The 17,343-nt window shown below is 42.7% G+C and overlaps 1 protein-coding gene across 1 annotated transcript in view; it reads left to right on the top strand.

Moving 5' to 3' along the window:
- IGF2BP3 (insulin like growth factor 2 mRNA binding protein 3) overlaps nt 1-17,343 on the top strand; it is a 103,161-nt gene that overhangs the window by 77,876 nt on the left and 7,942 nt on the right. Inside the window, exons 8-10 of the mRNA XM_051961487.1 lie at nt 1,031-1,153; nt 3,209-3,344; nt 5,526-5,660. Of these exons, the coding sequence (XP_051817447.1) occupies nt 1,031-1,153; nt 3,209-3,344; nt 5,526-5,660 (394 nt within the window). The remainder of the gene's footprint in view (nt 1-1,030; nt 1,154-3,208; nt 3,345-5,525; nt 5,661-17,343) is intronic.

Below are 17,343 nucleotides of genomic sequence, written 5' to 3'. Positions count from 1 at the left end.
TACTAACATCCAGGAGATGCTCTGGGAGCAAGTAGCAATTGATAACATTAGAAATCGCTGCCTGTGAGCCAATCCTTGGTGACTCAGTGTCACCTGCTTATTACTCCAGTTCCTCTGCTCTCTCTCCTAATCTATGTCATTTCCTGTGATATCCAAGCTTGGAGTTTGTAAGGGATTGACTTGTTCTCACTCCCCTATGAGAAGTAGGGATGGGGGTCAAGAGCCTTAAGTGCTATTATATAGGATTTTGTGGGATGGCACCTAGACCGTAATACGGGGACTATGGGCATAATTTGGAAATGCTTATCCAAGTAAGGAGCACACTTGAGGAAAGGAGCCCATTTGACTGAGCACTGCCTTAACAAGGATTTGCCATAGTCCAGAGCTGTAGTTCTCTGATGATATTGCACCATTTTTTCCTATCAAAAATTCCATGTAAAGATGCTTCCACCAGTGGGAATCCTTTCAGAGGATGTCATGTTATGTTATTCGTCAACTTGGTATCTGAAAGCAATATTAGCTTTTCTTTGTGTCTGAAGGTTTTGTAATATGATACTGTTAGGGAACATTTGGGCCCAAAATTCCCAAAGTAGGAGGGTGTTGGACTTGTTCATGAATATCACTGTTGGTTTTTGTATTTTTTAAAAGTGGTGCTTGGTCTTTATAACAGGATGCTGGAAATGGACAAGTTCCTTAGCAGCCACCTTGTCCAGCCCACTATTATTATAGAAAAGGAAAATGAGTCCCAGAAAGGGGAAGGGGATTACCCAGGACTTGGCTCTTCAGCCCCAGAAATGGGGCTGGAACTTGAGTCTTAAATCCCAGTGCAGTACTATCACCTCTAATTATACATTATTCCTCTATTTCTAACAGGCACCTCCATGGTATTTCATCCCGGACCGCGCTTAGTGCAATGCCTCGTACATAGTAGGCACTCAAATGTTTGCTGAATGAGTGGATGTGATTATCTTTTTATTAAAATTTCCCCTCCCCCCCTGCCTTGAGTTTCTGATGTTTTTCGGTCTTTCAGCACCGACGAAATTCCCTTGAAGATTCTGGCTCATAACAACTTTGTTGGCCGCCTGATTGGGAAGGAAGGAAGGAACCTGAAGAAAATCGAGCAGGACACTGATACCAAGATCACCATCTCACCGTGAGTACTGCTCTGGCTTAAGATTCTGACTCTGGTATCTTGGGATGCAATGGGAGCCCGAGCCACTACCGTTAACATTTTATTCAGCGGAGCTGACTCCATTCAGTTTGAGTTGCTATTCTCCCCTGTCCTGTCTATGTACTTAAATATGTTCACTCTCATTCTTCCAAATCACCTGCCATCCACAAGCACATATCCTTCCGGAGCCCCCACTGGAGGTGGTGTATCTGTTTCCAGTGGAGGAGCAAGAAGGATTAAATGTTGAGTTTCTATGTTGGTTAAGAGGGTTGCTAAGGCAACATGGCTTGCAATAGTAGAAATAAGACTGGATTTGGAGGCTGAGAACCTGTATTCAAATGCTGTCTGCAACTTACCTCCTATGTGACTTTGAGCAAATAAACTCCCCTCTCTGGATCTCAAATTTCTTCAACAGTAAAACGAGAGGTTTTTAGATTATATGGCTCACTAAAACGCTTTCCAGCCCTACATGGGCTGATCATAACACTTAAGTTTTCTGGCTCTGGTTGCCTGAGAGAAGTTAAATGGAAAATCAAGGACTTGGAAAAAAAAATGAGTGGAGGAAGGGAATACATGAAAATTTCTTGCCTTAATGTAAAGTTCAAGGGGAGGAAAATAATAACTAACATTTCCATGCAATTCCTTTGCCTTTTTTTTGCTATGAGAGCTCTCTTCTCCTCTCAGGATTATCATAACTCCTCTCTGCTTTTGTCTGAGAATCAGAGAAATTAAACAACTGTCTCTAGTCACACAGCCAGTATGTGGGATTTGAACTCATGTATTCTCAATTCCAGTCTTATATTCTATCTGCTATGCCAGGCTTACTCTGCAAAACAAATAGATGTGAAAATGCAAGAGGAAACTGTTTTGTGATGACAGCCCTTCCTTCTTCAGTGAAGTGCTCCTCTAGGAAGCTGCGAGAGAACATATGAAAATGTAAAATAGCAGGAGGGCAAAAGTTGGCATAGCATGGCCCCTTTGGAGAAAGCCAAGATGGTTTTCCCAACTGTATCCAAGTTGACCCTTGTAGTGAGGTTGAAAACCATAAGTGATAACATCCAAGGAACCTAGGTTATTTAGCATAATTCAGAGATTTACTGGTTAGTAAATGCCTTTCAATATTCTAACACCATCCCATTTCACATAGTTGTTTACGTCCCTTTCCGCCCTTGTGGCTCAAATCCGACTTTTCTGTTTCCTGGCCTAGGCCACCTCAGAAAGGTGGCGAGGGTAGGGGTGAGGGTGGGAAGAGGAAGTCATGTTCCACTAGAACCCCTCGTTAAGATCTCCAGCATGACTGCCTTACCCCATTGAATATTGTGTCTTAATGGTGTCTGAATGATCTAGTCCGTGTCTGAGCCATTAAAGCTGATGATTTTGGTTTCTTGTTTGAAGTTGTTGGTTAAGGTAGGTTATAGAAGACTTGGCTACAACTAAGCTTCCGGTCTTTGAAAGTGGTGAGTGCTTCCTCCTTGTTGGATGGCCCCGCAAACATTGCCCTGGAAAAATGTTAACACCGGATGTCTCCATCTGAACTGTACGTTATTTGAAAGATTAAGTGCTGTCCTGTCTGGAATTGCTGTAGTCTTTTCTTCAGAGCGTAAGAATGGAGCTAAAGGTGTAACGGGGCCCTGCTTGACGCTCCTTTCGGCTGTGTAGACTCTTATCTCGAGAATCCTGTTGCCTTGCATTTCACTTTCAAATGACAAGTAGACATGACTCCAACTTAAATGGTTGATCTCTGCACACCATTTAAAGTATGCTTTAAAACTGAGCTGCAGTTGAGACCAGTTTTCTTCAGGATGCTGTGAAGAGAAGCATTCTCTTGCCGCCTTCTTTATCTTATAATTCATCCCTTCTTGCTTCTTTGCTAATTCCTATTACGTTTGACCACTCGCTTCTAGCTATTACCAGCTACCACCTTGGGGTTGGAATCAACATTTGTGCCTTCATGGAAATTAACAGTCTTTTCCTAATAATTTCTTTCTTTCTTTCTCTTTTTCTCCTTCTTTGTGTGTTTTTTTCTTCACTCTACAGACTGCAGGAGTTGACTCTGTACAACCCAGAGCGTACCATCACTGTCAAAGGTAGCATTGAGACTTGTGGCAAGGCTGAGGAGGAGATCATGAAGAAAATAAGGGAGTCTTATGAGAGTGATCTCAGTGCTATGAATGTGAGTTCTGAAATACTGGAGGTGATTAAGACTTTTTTTTTTCTCCCTTCCCCTTTTTTCTTTCCTCTATCCTTTTGGGTGAGGGTGGTCAGTTAGGAATTGAATACGTGATGAAATGTTTTTCTCATTTGTAAAATTGAAACAGTCCTTCTATTATATCAGTATGGGCTTGGTGTTTGTAGTTGGAGGGAGATGTGCTAGCAATTGGACCATGTAAAAGGGAATATTTGGGGTATGTTAAAAATCAAAGCTCTTTTATCATTAATTATAGCTTGGGAATATAAAGAAGGTTTTTGATTGACAAGGCATTCTGTTTCTAGTGGAATACAGGTAGTACCCAAACAGACCAGTAGGAAGGGACTAGAAATGATAGGTTAGAATCCTTTATATCATAGGGATTCAGTCATAAAAAGTGGATTTATGAGGGAAAAGTAGACAGTTGGTAGCAGCCTCATTTTGAATGATAATTTTCAACAGGAAAATTCAAAACTGGAGGGGCTGTAGCTAATTAATGGTGCTTCCTGTTGGGATTAGTGTTCAAGTAAGAGAAATGGCATTAGCTTTTTAAAACTTCCCCAGGAAGAGAAGGATTAGATCTCGACCCAAATTCAAGAATCAAGGAGTCGCTTCAGCACCTCTCCTGATTTCTCTTTTCATGGTTTCATTCAAACTGCCCTCCTGGCTGTGTCTTCAACTTAACAATATGATTTCTCACTGCTGATTCTTTCTTCTTTTCAAAATCTTTGCACATATTTTAGGACTTCACTTCATCGTTAAAATGACCCTCTGAGGTAAAGCTAAAGTGATCTAAGCTTACTTTACCGTGAGCCCAGGGAAGGCCAGATCACATAATTCCAAGCCCAGAACTTTGGCTTTTCCTCTTTCAAAAAAAAAAAAAAAAAAAAAAAAAAAAAAAAAGAAGCCTGGAACTCTCTTGCTATGTGGCTGCTCATGAGAAAGCTCTGCTTCTGTAGCAAAGCTGCTAGGGACGCAGCATATGGCCACTTGATGTGGATTCTGTGGCACGAGGCCTTGGGGCATCCTGTTTGTGATGGTCCCCCTCCCTGTAGCATTGTGAAGGCCTGTACCATCACTCTCTTCCCGGCCTTGAGCTGGCTTAAGAAAAGATGAGACCCTTTAATTTTATGGCATGAGTTTAAGAAGTCCCTATCTGGACCATGAATACTCCCTCCATTTTCCTGTGTAGGCTCCTGTGCCCCGAGTGAGGGCAGACAGGGAAGTAGCACCTTGGATTGTGAGGAGTTAGCCTGAGCTTGGAGGGAAGTGGGAAAGATAGGAGGGAAAGAGCCGTCAATATTGAGATCGGAGAAGGTTTCAGTGTTTGTACGCATCCCCACTTGTTAGGAATTGTCCAAAGGAGCTGCTTGGAAGCAAGTCTAGTCTTCAGGCAATTTTTTTTCCCCCCAGATAAGAACTCTTGATTGTTACAGGGTGATTTTATTCTTAGCGTTCTCTATTTTCAACTTCACCCTCCCTCTCTCTTCCCACCCTTGCCCCCTTTCCACCCCTGACTAATTTTCTCCCTTCCCTGTCCTTTCCCTCTCCCCCACCCATCCAAAAAGAGAGAGAAGGAAGTAGCAACGTCCAGGTTAGGGAGGGGGGTGTCTGGGGGCCTTTCCCTCTGAAGGACTTTAAGATGCATGAAACTCTGTTAGGCCTGGCTTCAATCTGTCTCCTTCCTTTCTTGGCCATCCTGCATTTCCTGGCTCCGTAGATCTGGCTTGGGCCGCAGTGGAAGAGCACCAAGAGTTTATAAGTGATTTGATCTGTGTTCAATGAGAGCCCACTGTGGGTAGAACAGTGGATCGGGTGGCACGGTGTACTGTGCCAGAAGTGGAGGCCACGGTCCCTGCTGCCCGTGGGCACCACCCCCCCATCCTTGTGGGGAGACCCGGCAGGTGAAAGAGATTAATGAAACCTTCAGGAGACAAGCAAGTGCAAACTCCCCCTTCCCCTGCTGGTCTGAGGGGCTGTTCAGGTGATGTTTGATCATGTGAATGCCAAAAAAAAATTGCTGTTATTTTAAAAAGTGAGCATGAGAGAATGAGAGAGAGAGAGAGAGAGAAAGAGAAGGGGGTCCTATTCTGAGTGTTGTCTCGTGATGGAGCTTTGGCGTTGGACCTTTTTGTCATAATATCCGTAACCTTCCTACCCTTGCAGCTTCAAGCCCACTTACTTCCTGGATTAAATCTGAATGCGCTGGGTCTGTTCCCAGCCTCTACTTCTGGGATACCCTCACCCTCCACTTTGGGGGTTCCTTCGGCTGCAGCCGCTACTAACTACCTGCCATATGGGGTAAGCTTTGGGTTTGGGGCTGTACAAAATGAGGGCCTTGGAGCAGCATCCCTTGCTGGATCTGCTCTGACTGGGGAAAGCCACGGGCAGCAGAGAGCTGGGGGAGGGCTGGGAAGGAGGTGCCCAACTTGAGCTGTGCCAGCCTTCCAGGCAGCAGGCGTTCTGAGCCAGCTTGAATCCCAGCGCCCAGATCCCTGTTCTGCCCATTGGCTGAATCCCTGTGGCCCCTTCCTCTAGGAGCTGGTGGGTCATTTGTCCTGCTTAGCTAGCCAGAGCCTTGCACAGAGTATTTGTTTAATGGATGCCAGTTGGATTCATTTGGGGGATGTCAGTTAACGGTGTGTTTTTGACAGAGTAACCTCACTAACTTGAATGTCGAGATTTACTCCGAATAACAAACTGCAGGGACTCGTTTCCTTCCTCCCTTTAGGAAATTCGGGAGCCCCTTGGACACTGGCATTTAGACAGAATTTTTCCTTTGATAGAAATGGAGGGGAGAGGAAGGGAGCCTTCCTAGTTGACTAATAAGAGTCCTATTCTGGCCCTCAATATACCCTTATAAAGGAAGTTCATGTCCATTGTAGCAACTGAATTTTAATCTTTCTACCTTAGACCTGGGCTCACCTGGACAATGAACATGCTCCTAAGTGACATCTGGTCTGGCATTGACTGTTTGGAAGTCTGTCATTTTTGGAGCTTTAAGATATGCCGCCATTGTGGATTGGACAAATCCATCTCTTAACTTCTTAAATGATTCCATCAATATGTACTCCGCCTCTCCCCTTGCCACACGTTTTATGATGTTACCCTAGAAATTTGATGTCCCAATTGTATCCATGCATTTATTCTCTTTACCAGATTCTATGATGGTTTTGGGGAGGTATAGTGATGAGGAAGAGTGATCACTCCCTTCCTTCTGTATTCTCCCTGAGAGCCCATTTCTGAACTTGCTTTTTGTCTACCATCTAATAAATTAACTTTTCCCATTTTTACCTTCTCCATCATCAACTTTTCTTCTATACAAAAGAAACAATTTTAAAGACCCCTAAAGTGCTTTATTAGTTCATTTCCCATTTTAAGGGCTTAGAGAACTAGTTTTTGGCCCTCAATGAAGAGAAATCCATTATCCTAAGGACTAATGATAACTTACCATAGGGAGGAAGTTGAGACTTATAACAAATGTAACTCAGTGTTGATCAATTAACCTTACAGAGCTTTGCATTAAATTTGTATGTATTTATACACATATATGTGTGTGTATATGTACGTGAATTTTACCTGTCTTGTCCAGTGTCCTTTTGGCCCAGGGGATAATGCCAGAAAATCAGATCTGCCTCTTGTTTGTTTTTCAAGAACTTTCCTCAAGGAGAAATCTTGAACAAAATGCAAACAGATGATAGGTTAGCAGGTTTTGTAGACTTTGTTCTGCAAATAAGGGATATCTGTGTCTCGGAAAGGCATCTTCTAACAAAATTTATCAAATTAGAGGGAAAATTTTTCAGGGCTTCTGTGAGAGACTGACAAGTAGGGCCATGTGGTGGAATGAAGGAAGCTTTGGGACTTGGGTTGGGAGGGAGGGGATACCTGACTTTGAATGCTGTCAAAACTAGGTTTTAATTAGCTGGGTGAGACTGCGCTGGCCATTTGGAAGAATCCAATGAGATAACTTATGTAAAGCCAATCTGAAAGGGCCCTAGATATGACAGCAGCTTTTGTTAAATGCATTTGACTCCTAAGATCTTGGGTGTACTGGAACTCCCTTCCAGGAAAAAAAATGCATATAAATAGAATATTTTAAAAATGTATTTGGAAACATATTTCTTAAAAGAATTCTAGGTGAAAAATTGTCCTTTCCTGCCAGTTTATTTTTTTGTAAATTGAGAATAGTCTTTAATTAGATGTAGCTAACACATATAGCACTGGAAGGTTTACAGAATGTTTAGTTCTATTCTCTTATTTGAGATCTGGACCCCCCAGGAGGGTATTAGGAGGATGCTTCTCTTTATTTGGCATCTTCACTAGCTTCAAGAACTCTTAGAGTGGAAAAACTGACTTCCCTGTTCCCTCCTGAGCACATTTTAGAGAAGGGGAAATGGGTTCTGAGAGTCCCAAAGTCTTGCCTTGCATTATGTCTAGAACAATACTGTGCTCCTTGACAGAGTTTACAGCTTCCTATACAACACCACCTTATTTCACTGTCCTGTATCCTTCTTGTTAATATTTATTGTGAATTTGAACATATGAAAATCACCCTTTCAAAAAGAATGCATATTAAATTTTAAACAAAACTAAGCTGAAAAAGGCAGAAAAGTAAATGAAAGAGAAGACAAGGAACTGGAATTGTCTATTTCTTATAGAGGCCTGGTAGGACTAGCTTGAAGGCTCAGAGAGTCAGCAGATTCTCTCCCCCCAGCCCTAACTTGCAAGGCTTTCTATCTCCCTCCCTCCAATCCTTCAGAGCAGGACATACCACCCAAGCTGACCATGGAAGACCATTCCCGGTACGCTGAGGGGCGTAGGTGCCATGGCAGAGGGAGGACAGGACCTGGTGACATAAATATTGCTGCTATCACCTTGCTCATTTCTCCTTCTGACCCTTGGTTTCCCTTTTTTAAAGGGATGGGGTTCTGATTATGTTAAGGGTTCTAGTACACTGTAGAACAGGGTACCACGGCTGCTTTCAAGGAAAACAAGTGGGCTCAAATTGAGTTGCTCATGCGTGCAACAACAAATGAACTAATAAGGGAGTGACTGGAATACGCTGGGAGAGAGAGCCTGAGGGACGGGCGTTACCCAGCCTCACAACTAAAGGGACCTTCAGAGTTCTGAGTCAAGTTGTGTTTTTGCTGTTGTGTATTTTAGACCTAGATCAAACTAATGCGACTTTGGATAATACACGGGAGTGGCTGCTTAGTGTTTTCTAATCTCCCTCACTCTTCTGGGCTAATCTCTTCTTGGAGTGTATGTGTGAGAGCTCTTCTTACCCTTCTTGCCCTCCATCTGCCATGGCCGAGATACCAACCCACATGAGCCTGCAGAGAATGGAGCTTTCCTGCAAAGACTCCTTACCCAGAGCCTTCATGGCATGGCAAAAATCAGTGGCCCCAAAACTTAAGAAGGGAGAATAAAGAAACATAATATGCTATAAGTTCTGTAACTTTTTATAGCTTGGAATGACTTTCCTGTCAGTGGTTTGAAAGAAGAACCCCATTTGCTCAAAGCATGGGAGGGATTTTTCTCAGAATAGAATCTCCAGAAAGAGAATATTTGCTATAAAGTTGAGTACTTAGAGCTTGGATTATGAGTGAGAGAATTTGAGACAGTTTCACCCTTGGCCTGCTTTCCTTGTTCCTTATTTTAAGATGGAAGAAGAATAAAGAAAGCTTCCTTTTTTTTGTTTGCCCCTGGACCTCACTGTCCTGACAAGTCTCAGGCCTCGCTCAAGTTTTGGGGTGCTGCTAGGGATGTGGCTCTGGGGACTCTTATTTCTCTCTTTGTGTTAGCTTTGGTAGTCATAATTTTAAAGGCATCTTGAGGAGCTTAAGTAGAGTAAACTACAACATTCAGACATTTTAATTCTCATAGTTTGTCTGTCTGGGCAAGTTATTTTAATCTAATTTAACAGAAAAAATCGAGAGCCACACAGAGTTACCCACAAACTTGGGAAGTAGAACACAAAAGAGTTTTCAGGCTTCATCAGAGAGGCAGTGGGGTACCACTGTGCAAGGAAGTGATACAGCCAGATCTATGCCTTCAGTAAGTCTGGCAATTATCTGAAATTGAGCCGGAGAGGCAACGACAGCAGATAATAGAAGAGTTTTGACACCATGTTTATCTCGGTGGTAAGCTTTCTAAAGGAGCAGATTCCTCTCTTAATGGGAATTGGAATATTTACATGTATAAATATTAGTTGTTAGTAAATACTTCTACTTTTAGTCAAAGTTTCTAAAGCCCTAACCCACATGACATAGCTCCTTTTTTTTCTTTCTTAAGTATTTCTTTGGACCCTTTCCTTTTCTCACCTCCAAGGCACTAAAAGACCAATCAGAAACACTTGTAGAATAAGCTGAGCCAGCTCCAGCTCCATTACACATGATTTTTTTTTTCTTTCCTGTATCTTTGGCTTTCCCAACCTGGAAGTCACCAGTGTTTCCTTTATTTAAATATGTGTTAACTTAAGCTGAGATTTTTGCACCTCTCCCTACTTCATAGGATAACAGATTTAGATTAGACATAATAGAAGTGTTAGGGTTTTTTTTTTTTTTTAAATAAACAAACATGTATATGTAAAACTCATTTTTAGTGCTAAGGAAATCAGGAAGCAAAGTGACTTGTACATAGATACCCAGTAGCAGAGTGGGAATTTGTACTCACTCTGACTGCAAATGCATATGTTCTGCTCACATCAGCTGCCAGCTTTCTGTTGGAAGGAACTTTGAGGCTTCCTTTCCATGTGCTCTCACTCTGACTCCATTACAGCAGATATGCCCAGCGTCCTTTGCCTTACTATATGTCTCTGCCTAGTTGTGCTCGCCTATGGTTTCAAGGCCGGGCTCTGTCCTTGCCACCAGCCAGTTGGGTTTCCCCAATGAAATGGCAAATAGTCTTGAGCTTCTGTCTAAAGACGTTTGCCCAGCTCTGAGCTGGCATCCCTAAGTGGGAGGAAATGCTGCTTCCAGAAGTGCTCCAATGAGGGATAAGGGTGGGGAAGAGAGGACTGGCAGATGTGAAAAAAAAATGGAAGGCGACTGGCATAGCCCTGGGCACCAAGCACTGGTGCTGTGTTGGCAGCTTGCTGGCACTGTCTGGCAGACTCAGCCTTTGCTGTTGCTTGTCGTTGTCTTTCAGAGTTCCTAGAAATCTGGCTCAAAGGGGTTGGTGGAGAGACGGGAAGATGTCCGATTAGGAATAGAGAAAGGTGAAAAATGGCAGGCGAGGAGAGGAACTCTTCCCTAGGTTCTTCTGCACTGTGTCCCCATCTCTTCATTCAGTAGGCTCTTTTAGAAACCAAATGGAATTTGTGAACTAGGTTGAGATTTTGAGATGTTCTCAAGGATTAGTTAAGGCAAAGATGGCTGTAGCTTTGCTTGTTTCCCTCTCTGGAGACAACCCATTCTCTTCCTTAATCCATTCAAAGGTTGTTAACTGTGTGTATAGCATGCCCTTTTGTAATAGGCTTGCCAGCTTTAAGTGGATAGCTTTATTTTTGAGCGAGGTTTTCTGTTGTCGGCTTTGGGTTGGATAGAATGAGTCATTTATTCCTTTTTTTCTATCTTTTCCTTCTCTTCTCTTTTTAATGACTTCAACATGATTCTGGTAAGACATAAAGCTGTTAACTAATCCCTCAATCTCAAACCCCTATCCAGGTCGCTTCTGAAATCATGGGAGATCTTTTACAGGAGGAAGAGATAGGTGGGCTACTTGCCAGGTGCCCAAAGGCTACATCTGGCTGGCATGCACGGTTTCATTTCAGTGTAGAGTGTTGGGTTCTCTCCTCCACCAGAATAAATACGCAGAGCCCCAGTATTTGCTCATACTTGTATTTTTCATGATGGATGAATAGGAATTACTCATTGGCAAGCCTGCCATCAGGCACTTTTATGTTCCTGTTGTTAAAAGGGGTTCCATAAAATCGACAGAGAAGTCCTTGGGAACTTCTACAAACAGGGCATTCATGAAGTGCTTAGACAAGAATGTGAGGGCGGTGGCCCCGCAACTAGGAAAATCCTTCTCCTGAATGGCATGTCTTGAAGAAGTGGTAAGGGAGGGAAGGTTCCAGGATTAGCACAGTGTTGACTTGCTTGGAGTCTATGAAAGAAAGGTATAGAAACTGGCAGACCGTCCTTACGGGATGTGCACTGGGACTGAATTAACATGGGTCTGAGGTTGTGATCTCTTGGCCCTTTAAGTCTGGCTTGTCCATCAGCCACCAGAGAGATGTGGCTTGTGATGTCAAAAGGCACGTGGGTCCAGTTTCTGCCATAAAGCCACTTTAATAATTAACGATTAAGAATGGATCTGCTAACTGGATATATGTTCAGATCTGTTGGTTGGAGCCATCCCCTTCCTGGCAGAGCAACTGAATTTAGATGAGAAGGTTACTTGGTAAATATGGACTAAAAGCAGAGAAAGAAGGATAGCTTAAGCAGTCTTTTCCTCCAGCATGGGAGTGGGGGGAGTCACTCTGCTGAATTAAAGAGTTGCCAACTGGACCCTAGTAGTCATGTCAGTGTTCCTTGGATAGCGCCAAGGGAGACATTGGATGACTTTCTTTCCCCTGCTCTCATTTTCTTGCCTTATCTCCCATGAGAGCTCTTGCCTTTCCTTTGGCATCCCAGGTCTTTACATCGATATATTTTCCCAACAAGTTAGCTTTCTCCTACTTGAAGAAAGTCTTTTTCTTTTTTTAAGTTAGTGACATTTGAGGTTGACAGCTGTTTGAGGTCATATTTAATCTTCTTTTGACCTTTGGGAGCTGGTCAGATCCCACTCAGTTCAAAGTAACCCTTTGGGGAGAGAACATTTCAGAGTACAACCTGTACCATGTCTAAGGAAGGCATTCTTAATTTTTATGGATTATGGCTCCCTTGGGGAAGCTTATGGATCCTTTCCCAGAATAATGTATTTAAATTTAAAGTAAAATAAGGTAAAATACATAGGGTCACAAAAGAAACCAATTATGGTGAAATAGTTATTAAGTAGTCATTAATTAAATAGTTATTTAAATTATTATTTTCTAAAGTTCACAGATCCCAGGTTGCAATTAGTATATGGGCTTGTTTTCCTCAGTCACTGGGGATGGCATTGTCTGATCCCCCAACCCCCACCTTCCAGTTTAATTTTTATGTTAGTCCTTGGATTGATTTTTGGAAATATACATATATATTTCACCAGCTCCAGCATCCTGTCTAAAACTGTATGAAATCATTTATTAAGAAATGAATTTCTACACTATTTGTGGATTGCTGGTTAAAAAAAAAAAAAAGGCTTTTTTGGCCAAAGGCCCACCAGCAAACCAAATCTGGTGGCGGTGGTTTGAAATAAATCACCTATGTCCGATTTAGAGTTTTTACCAGAATTAGATTTACTTTCTATTTGGACCTAAAAATTTGTCCAGGATACAAAGAAGAACATTGGTTAGATTGAAAAACTGATCTTTGAATATTCTAAACTGCCTTTTCTTCAGTGAACTTAAGGTACATTCATAGGGGAGGGCTTACTCTAGTTGAAAGGGATTCAATTAATATCTAATGAATGCCCTCTGCTAGGAACTAAAGGGGAAATGGAGTTACCCTCGGAGGCTTTCGGGTAGACTCCCATGTTACAAAAGGAAAGAGCATGATAACATTTTATGAACTGAGCCATTAATCACTGAATCTGTACAGTGTTTGGAAGTGAGGGGTTAGCAAGACTTCTCAATCGGGGAGTCCCTCAGACGTTCCAAGGTGTGGACTCTCTGAGCAAGCAGACAGACATCTTTATCGAATTCTGCAGAACAGCAAAGACGGTTGGGTTCAGTGGCCCAAGGGCCGTGCCTTGCTTAGGAAATGCTCAGCCAGGGTCCCTGCCAAGTGGAATTTCAGAAAGCGTTTTAAGGGCTGCCATCAGAGAGAGAACAAGAGGGCCCTGGCCTTGAGCCGGTATCAGACGCTAGAGATGGAGATTCCTTCACCTCATTCCAGCAGAGAGCACGCCGACACTCCCCCCCCCCACTAAGTTCTTTAGCTGCCCGCTCCTTTGCACACCCTGTGAGAGAAAAATTGCCCCCCCCCTCCAATTTTGGTCTTGTGGCAAGGTCCACGTTGATGATCAAAGGTATCAGGCTCCCTGCCAGATAGAGATAAGAAAATGCCCCGTGCACAGTTTCCTAGAAATCCCAGAGCAGTCATAGAAAGTGTTTTTATAGTGTCTAGACGGCGGGCACTGTGCCTGCCTGGGTGCCAAAGGTTTCCGTAACAGCATGTTTGATTTCTTAGATGGAGTCCCTGGTCCCTTCTTTTCCTGAGTGGTTTTTGCCCCTCATCCTCTCTTCCCTAATTGTGTCAGGAAGGAGAGTGAGGGGCAAGTCCTCTCCCTCAGGAGATGCACGTGTATTTCCCCCCGATTCTGGAGTCAGGACTCTGAAATGAGCCTTTTGAGTAAAGGATTCTCTCCAGTGAGAGCTGGGTGGGAAGTGCCTTTGTGTGTGCACACTGAGAAAGCATGGAGTCGGTCCCCTTCCCTTCCTTCCCTGCCTCTCCCTCCACTTCACCTCCCCTCAGCTCCGGGGACCAGAGAAGTGCCGTCAGAACCTTGCTCTCAGGAGAATGGGCAGGTAGATGCGTCAGCCTTTGCTCTGGTCCAGGAACAGCTGTGTCTGCAAATCCACCACCTCCGCTTGTCCTCCGGTGGGACCCAGGGCTCTGTCAGCTCTTTAATCCATGCTTTATTAGTACTAAAGGCATTCAGGACCAGTAATAACCTTGGCCAGAGACCCAGAGAGAGACACAGACAAAACGTTTTGTTTTCTGTCATGTGAAACGTGTGTGTGTGTTTCTTTGGGGTTTCTGCACACCTTTCTCTGCCTGGGGGGCTTGGCGTGCGCGTGCGCTTTTTTCTGACCCTGCGCATCATCATCCCCGTGTGTCCCTCTCCACGGCTTCCTCCTGTCTGTGTCCCTGTCTCCCCTGAAGAGTGAGTCTTGTCTGTTGTCTCCACATGGCTTCAACAAGATGCGTGGATGCGATGAAATGTTCAGCAATAGGGAAGGCTTAGGCAGGGGCGCAGTGGAAGAGGAGAAAGGATTTGGAAATTCTTCAGGAATTACCTGCTTACGACACCCTGAATGCATGCTAGCTCAGTCCTTCCCTCTCTCATAACCACTGTGTTCTAGGTTTGTCCTACAGATCAAGAATTCGGCATCTCAGATGTACAATCATCCCACGTGTTTGAAAATCCTCGGACAATTTTAGAAGCCTCCCCTGAACCCTGCACACTTCTCCTGGCTGCCTCTTCCGTTGGTTTTTGCTCAGGTTCAAGGGCTTCTTGCCGCAATCATGAGAATCATGCTTCTCTTCCCTTTTCCTGTTCCCTTCTCTTTTAGGATCCCTTGTGGAGTGGGGGTGGGGGGGGGTGTGCATGCGTACTTGCACACTCATACATGTGTGTACCCACATATAAAATCCTTTTATTCCTGCAAAGAGCAAATCAATTTGGCAACAGTGCTTATAACCTTGTAAAATATAGACCAATGTAATCAGAAGTGCTCTACATTGACAGCTGGACAGGGTCTAGAAAATAAATCTTTAGTTGCCTCTCCTCAAGTTCTAACTTGGCTCATCAATGAGAATTTTTTTTTTAATATAAAGAAGTAGGAAATTTAGTTACTTTGAAATTTTTCATCACTGAGTCTCTCCAATGTATAACCCAAGCTGATATATGTAGGCTTTGAACAACATCCTTAAAATAAGCCGCCTTTTGAGAAAATGGCATTTAACATCACTCATTGACAAAAGTAAAGATGCTTCTAACTAGAATTGTTGAAATGGGAATTTTAAAAATAAACACATTTCAACAGGAAGTTAAGTTCACTTCAACAGAAGCAAAATTAGCTATATTTGATTCAGAATCTGTGTGAAAAATCAGGTTGCTATCTTAACCATCAAACTTGGGAACTCCTCAAGTTAGATGCAAAAGAAGCATCTGGCTAGAAAGGAAATAACAGATGGAAATCAGCTTTGCTGAGATTCTTAGAAAGTAGATGACTAAGCTGCATTCTGCAAAGGAGACTAAATTATGAGTGGGTGCTTAGTTTGTTTTTTAAGGCTTTTGGTAAGTTGATTTTTGGGAAGGAGTAAATAAATGTGGGCTGGTCTAGTCATCCTGATGTTCTCATATATTCTGACTATGGGGCTCTGCTGAAATCTTTGGAAAAGTGTTGATGTCCTACTAGTATCTAATTCTTAGTGAACTCTTGTCAGGGAAAAATGGTCATCAATTCGTGGGTTCATTCCATATATATTTGGGGTTGGGGACAGTGATTGGAAAAAATGGCATGATTATGTGAATTCTTATTTCCCCAAATGAACATGGACCTCTGAGTTCTCTTTCCTCTGAGCTATGTGTTGAATTTTTCTGCAATACAATGAATCTGAAAGAACACCCAGGTTCCATGAACTTGAGGCACATGGAACCCATAATTTAACACATGGGCAAGAAAATAATTTGTGAAAAAGAAGCTGAACTCAGTCTAAAGCAATAGCCAGTACTGGTCCAAGAGTGCAGATAATGAAATATACTTTCTTTTTCTTGACTATCCTTTATCTTGGAATAGGACAGGTGACTATTTCATTAGAATAGTAGGGAACTATGGGTGTTAGATGTTGTATATGTTGTCATTTTACACTGCTGAGTTATTTTGCTTATTTTTCCATGTTAACAATATTAAGCAGAATAGCTATGTTGGAGGGAAATTATATGATGTTAAAATGGGGGTGGTTAAGTAATGCTCGAATGCTCAAGTCAGAAAAACCCATTTTTCTGAGTTCAAATGTCTTTAGACACTTAGTAGCTGTGTGACCTTGGAAGTCACTTAATTTTGCCCTAATTACTTATCTGTAAAATGAACTGGAGAAGGAAATGGCAAACCATTCTAGTATCTTTGCCAAGAAATCCCAAATGGGGTCACAAAGAGTCAGGAAGGACTTAAATAACTCAACAATTATTAAAAAAAAATTCTCAAAAGCATTAATCAAAACAATCTATAATTTTGGCATTTACCAAAATTTAGGGAAAGATGGGAGGTGGTTGGCTAGTATTCTCATAGCCATTTTCTCAACTGATGGCAAACTTACTGAATTGGCTTGGGTTAGTCAGTGGGAAGTGGGATGGTCCTAACATCCATCCTCTTTGGAACAGGAAGTGACAACTCTAGAGAAAGGCACACTTTTCAAGAAAAGCATTCCTACGATACAAGATAGTTTGTGTAAGAGCTATATTGATAAAGGATTTTAATGAAGTGCATTGAATTAATTCCTTTTGTAATGTAGGATATGGCCGTCTGCTAAAATTTTGTTTAAAAGTTGAAACTATCTAATAGGGACCTCTAAGGTGTGATTTAACAAACCCAAGAGAAGCACATCTGTGAGTGTCTTTTACCTGGCCTGTGGAATTTTGCCTAGTCTCAAAAACATAATTACCCGTTTCTTAGCTAATTACCCATAAGCTTATCGTTGTCTTATTCTTTTTTTCTGACATAAGTGAACTGAAAATAAAATGAGCCCATTAAGTGTGCTCCCCAAGTACTCCCCTTACATTCAGAGCTGACCCTCAGCTCAGCTGATCCAGTTATGGCCCCGTAAATTGGAAAATAAACAGAGAGAACCTTTTCCAGGAACAGAGCTGCTCTGAATTGCTCTTTATGTAAATGTCATGCCTGCTGGGTCACACCGTGTCCTTCAGCCGTGCAGGCTGGCAACAGAGTGACTGCCAGGAAGGGGCTGGGGAGCCCAGGATTTGTTTGGGATGGGAGGCTGAACAAATAAGGGAGAATGGAAGTGGGAAGCAGACCATGGAAACAAGACTAAAATGGGGCAGGGAGGGTGTCAGCTGGGGAAAGGGACTGGGGAGGTGGGGAGAATAAGGGGTAGGGCAGCTTTTCCTAGACTTTCTCATTTGTTTAGATATAAGCTCTTAACAGAGAAAG

The sequence above is a fragment of the Antechinus flavipes genome, chromosome 5 (assembly GCF_016432865.1).
Source record: "Antechinus flavipes isolate AdamAnt ecotype Samford, QLD, Australia chromosome 5, AdamAnt_v2, whole genome shotgun sequence".
Lineage (NCBI taxonomy): Eukaryota > Metazoa > Chordata > Mammalia > Dasyuromorphia > Dasyuridae > Antechinus > Antechinus flavipes.
Note: the sequence above shows the minus strand (reverse complement) of the source record. Positions and strands in the feature narration are given on the sequence as shown.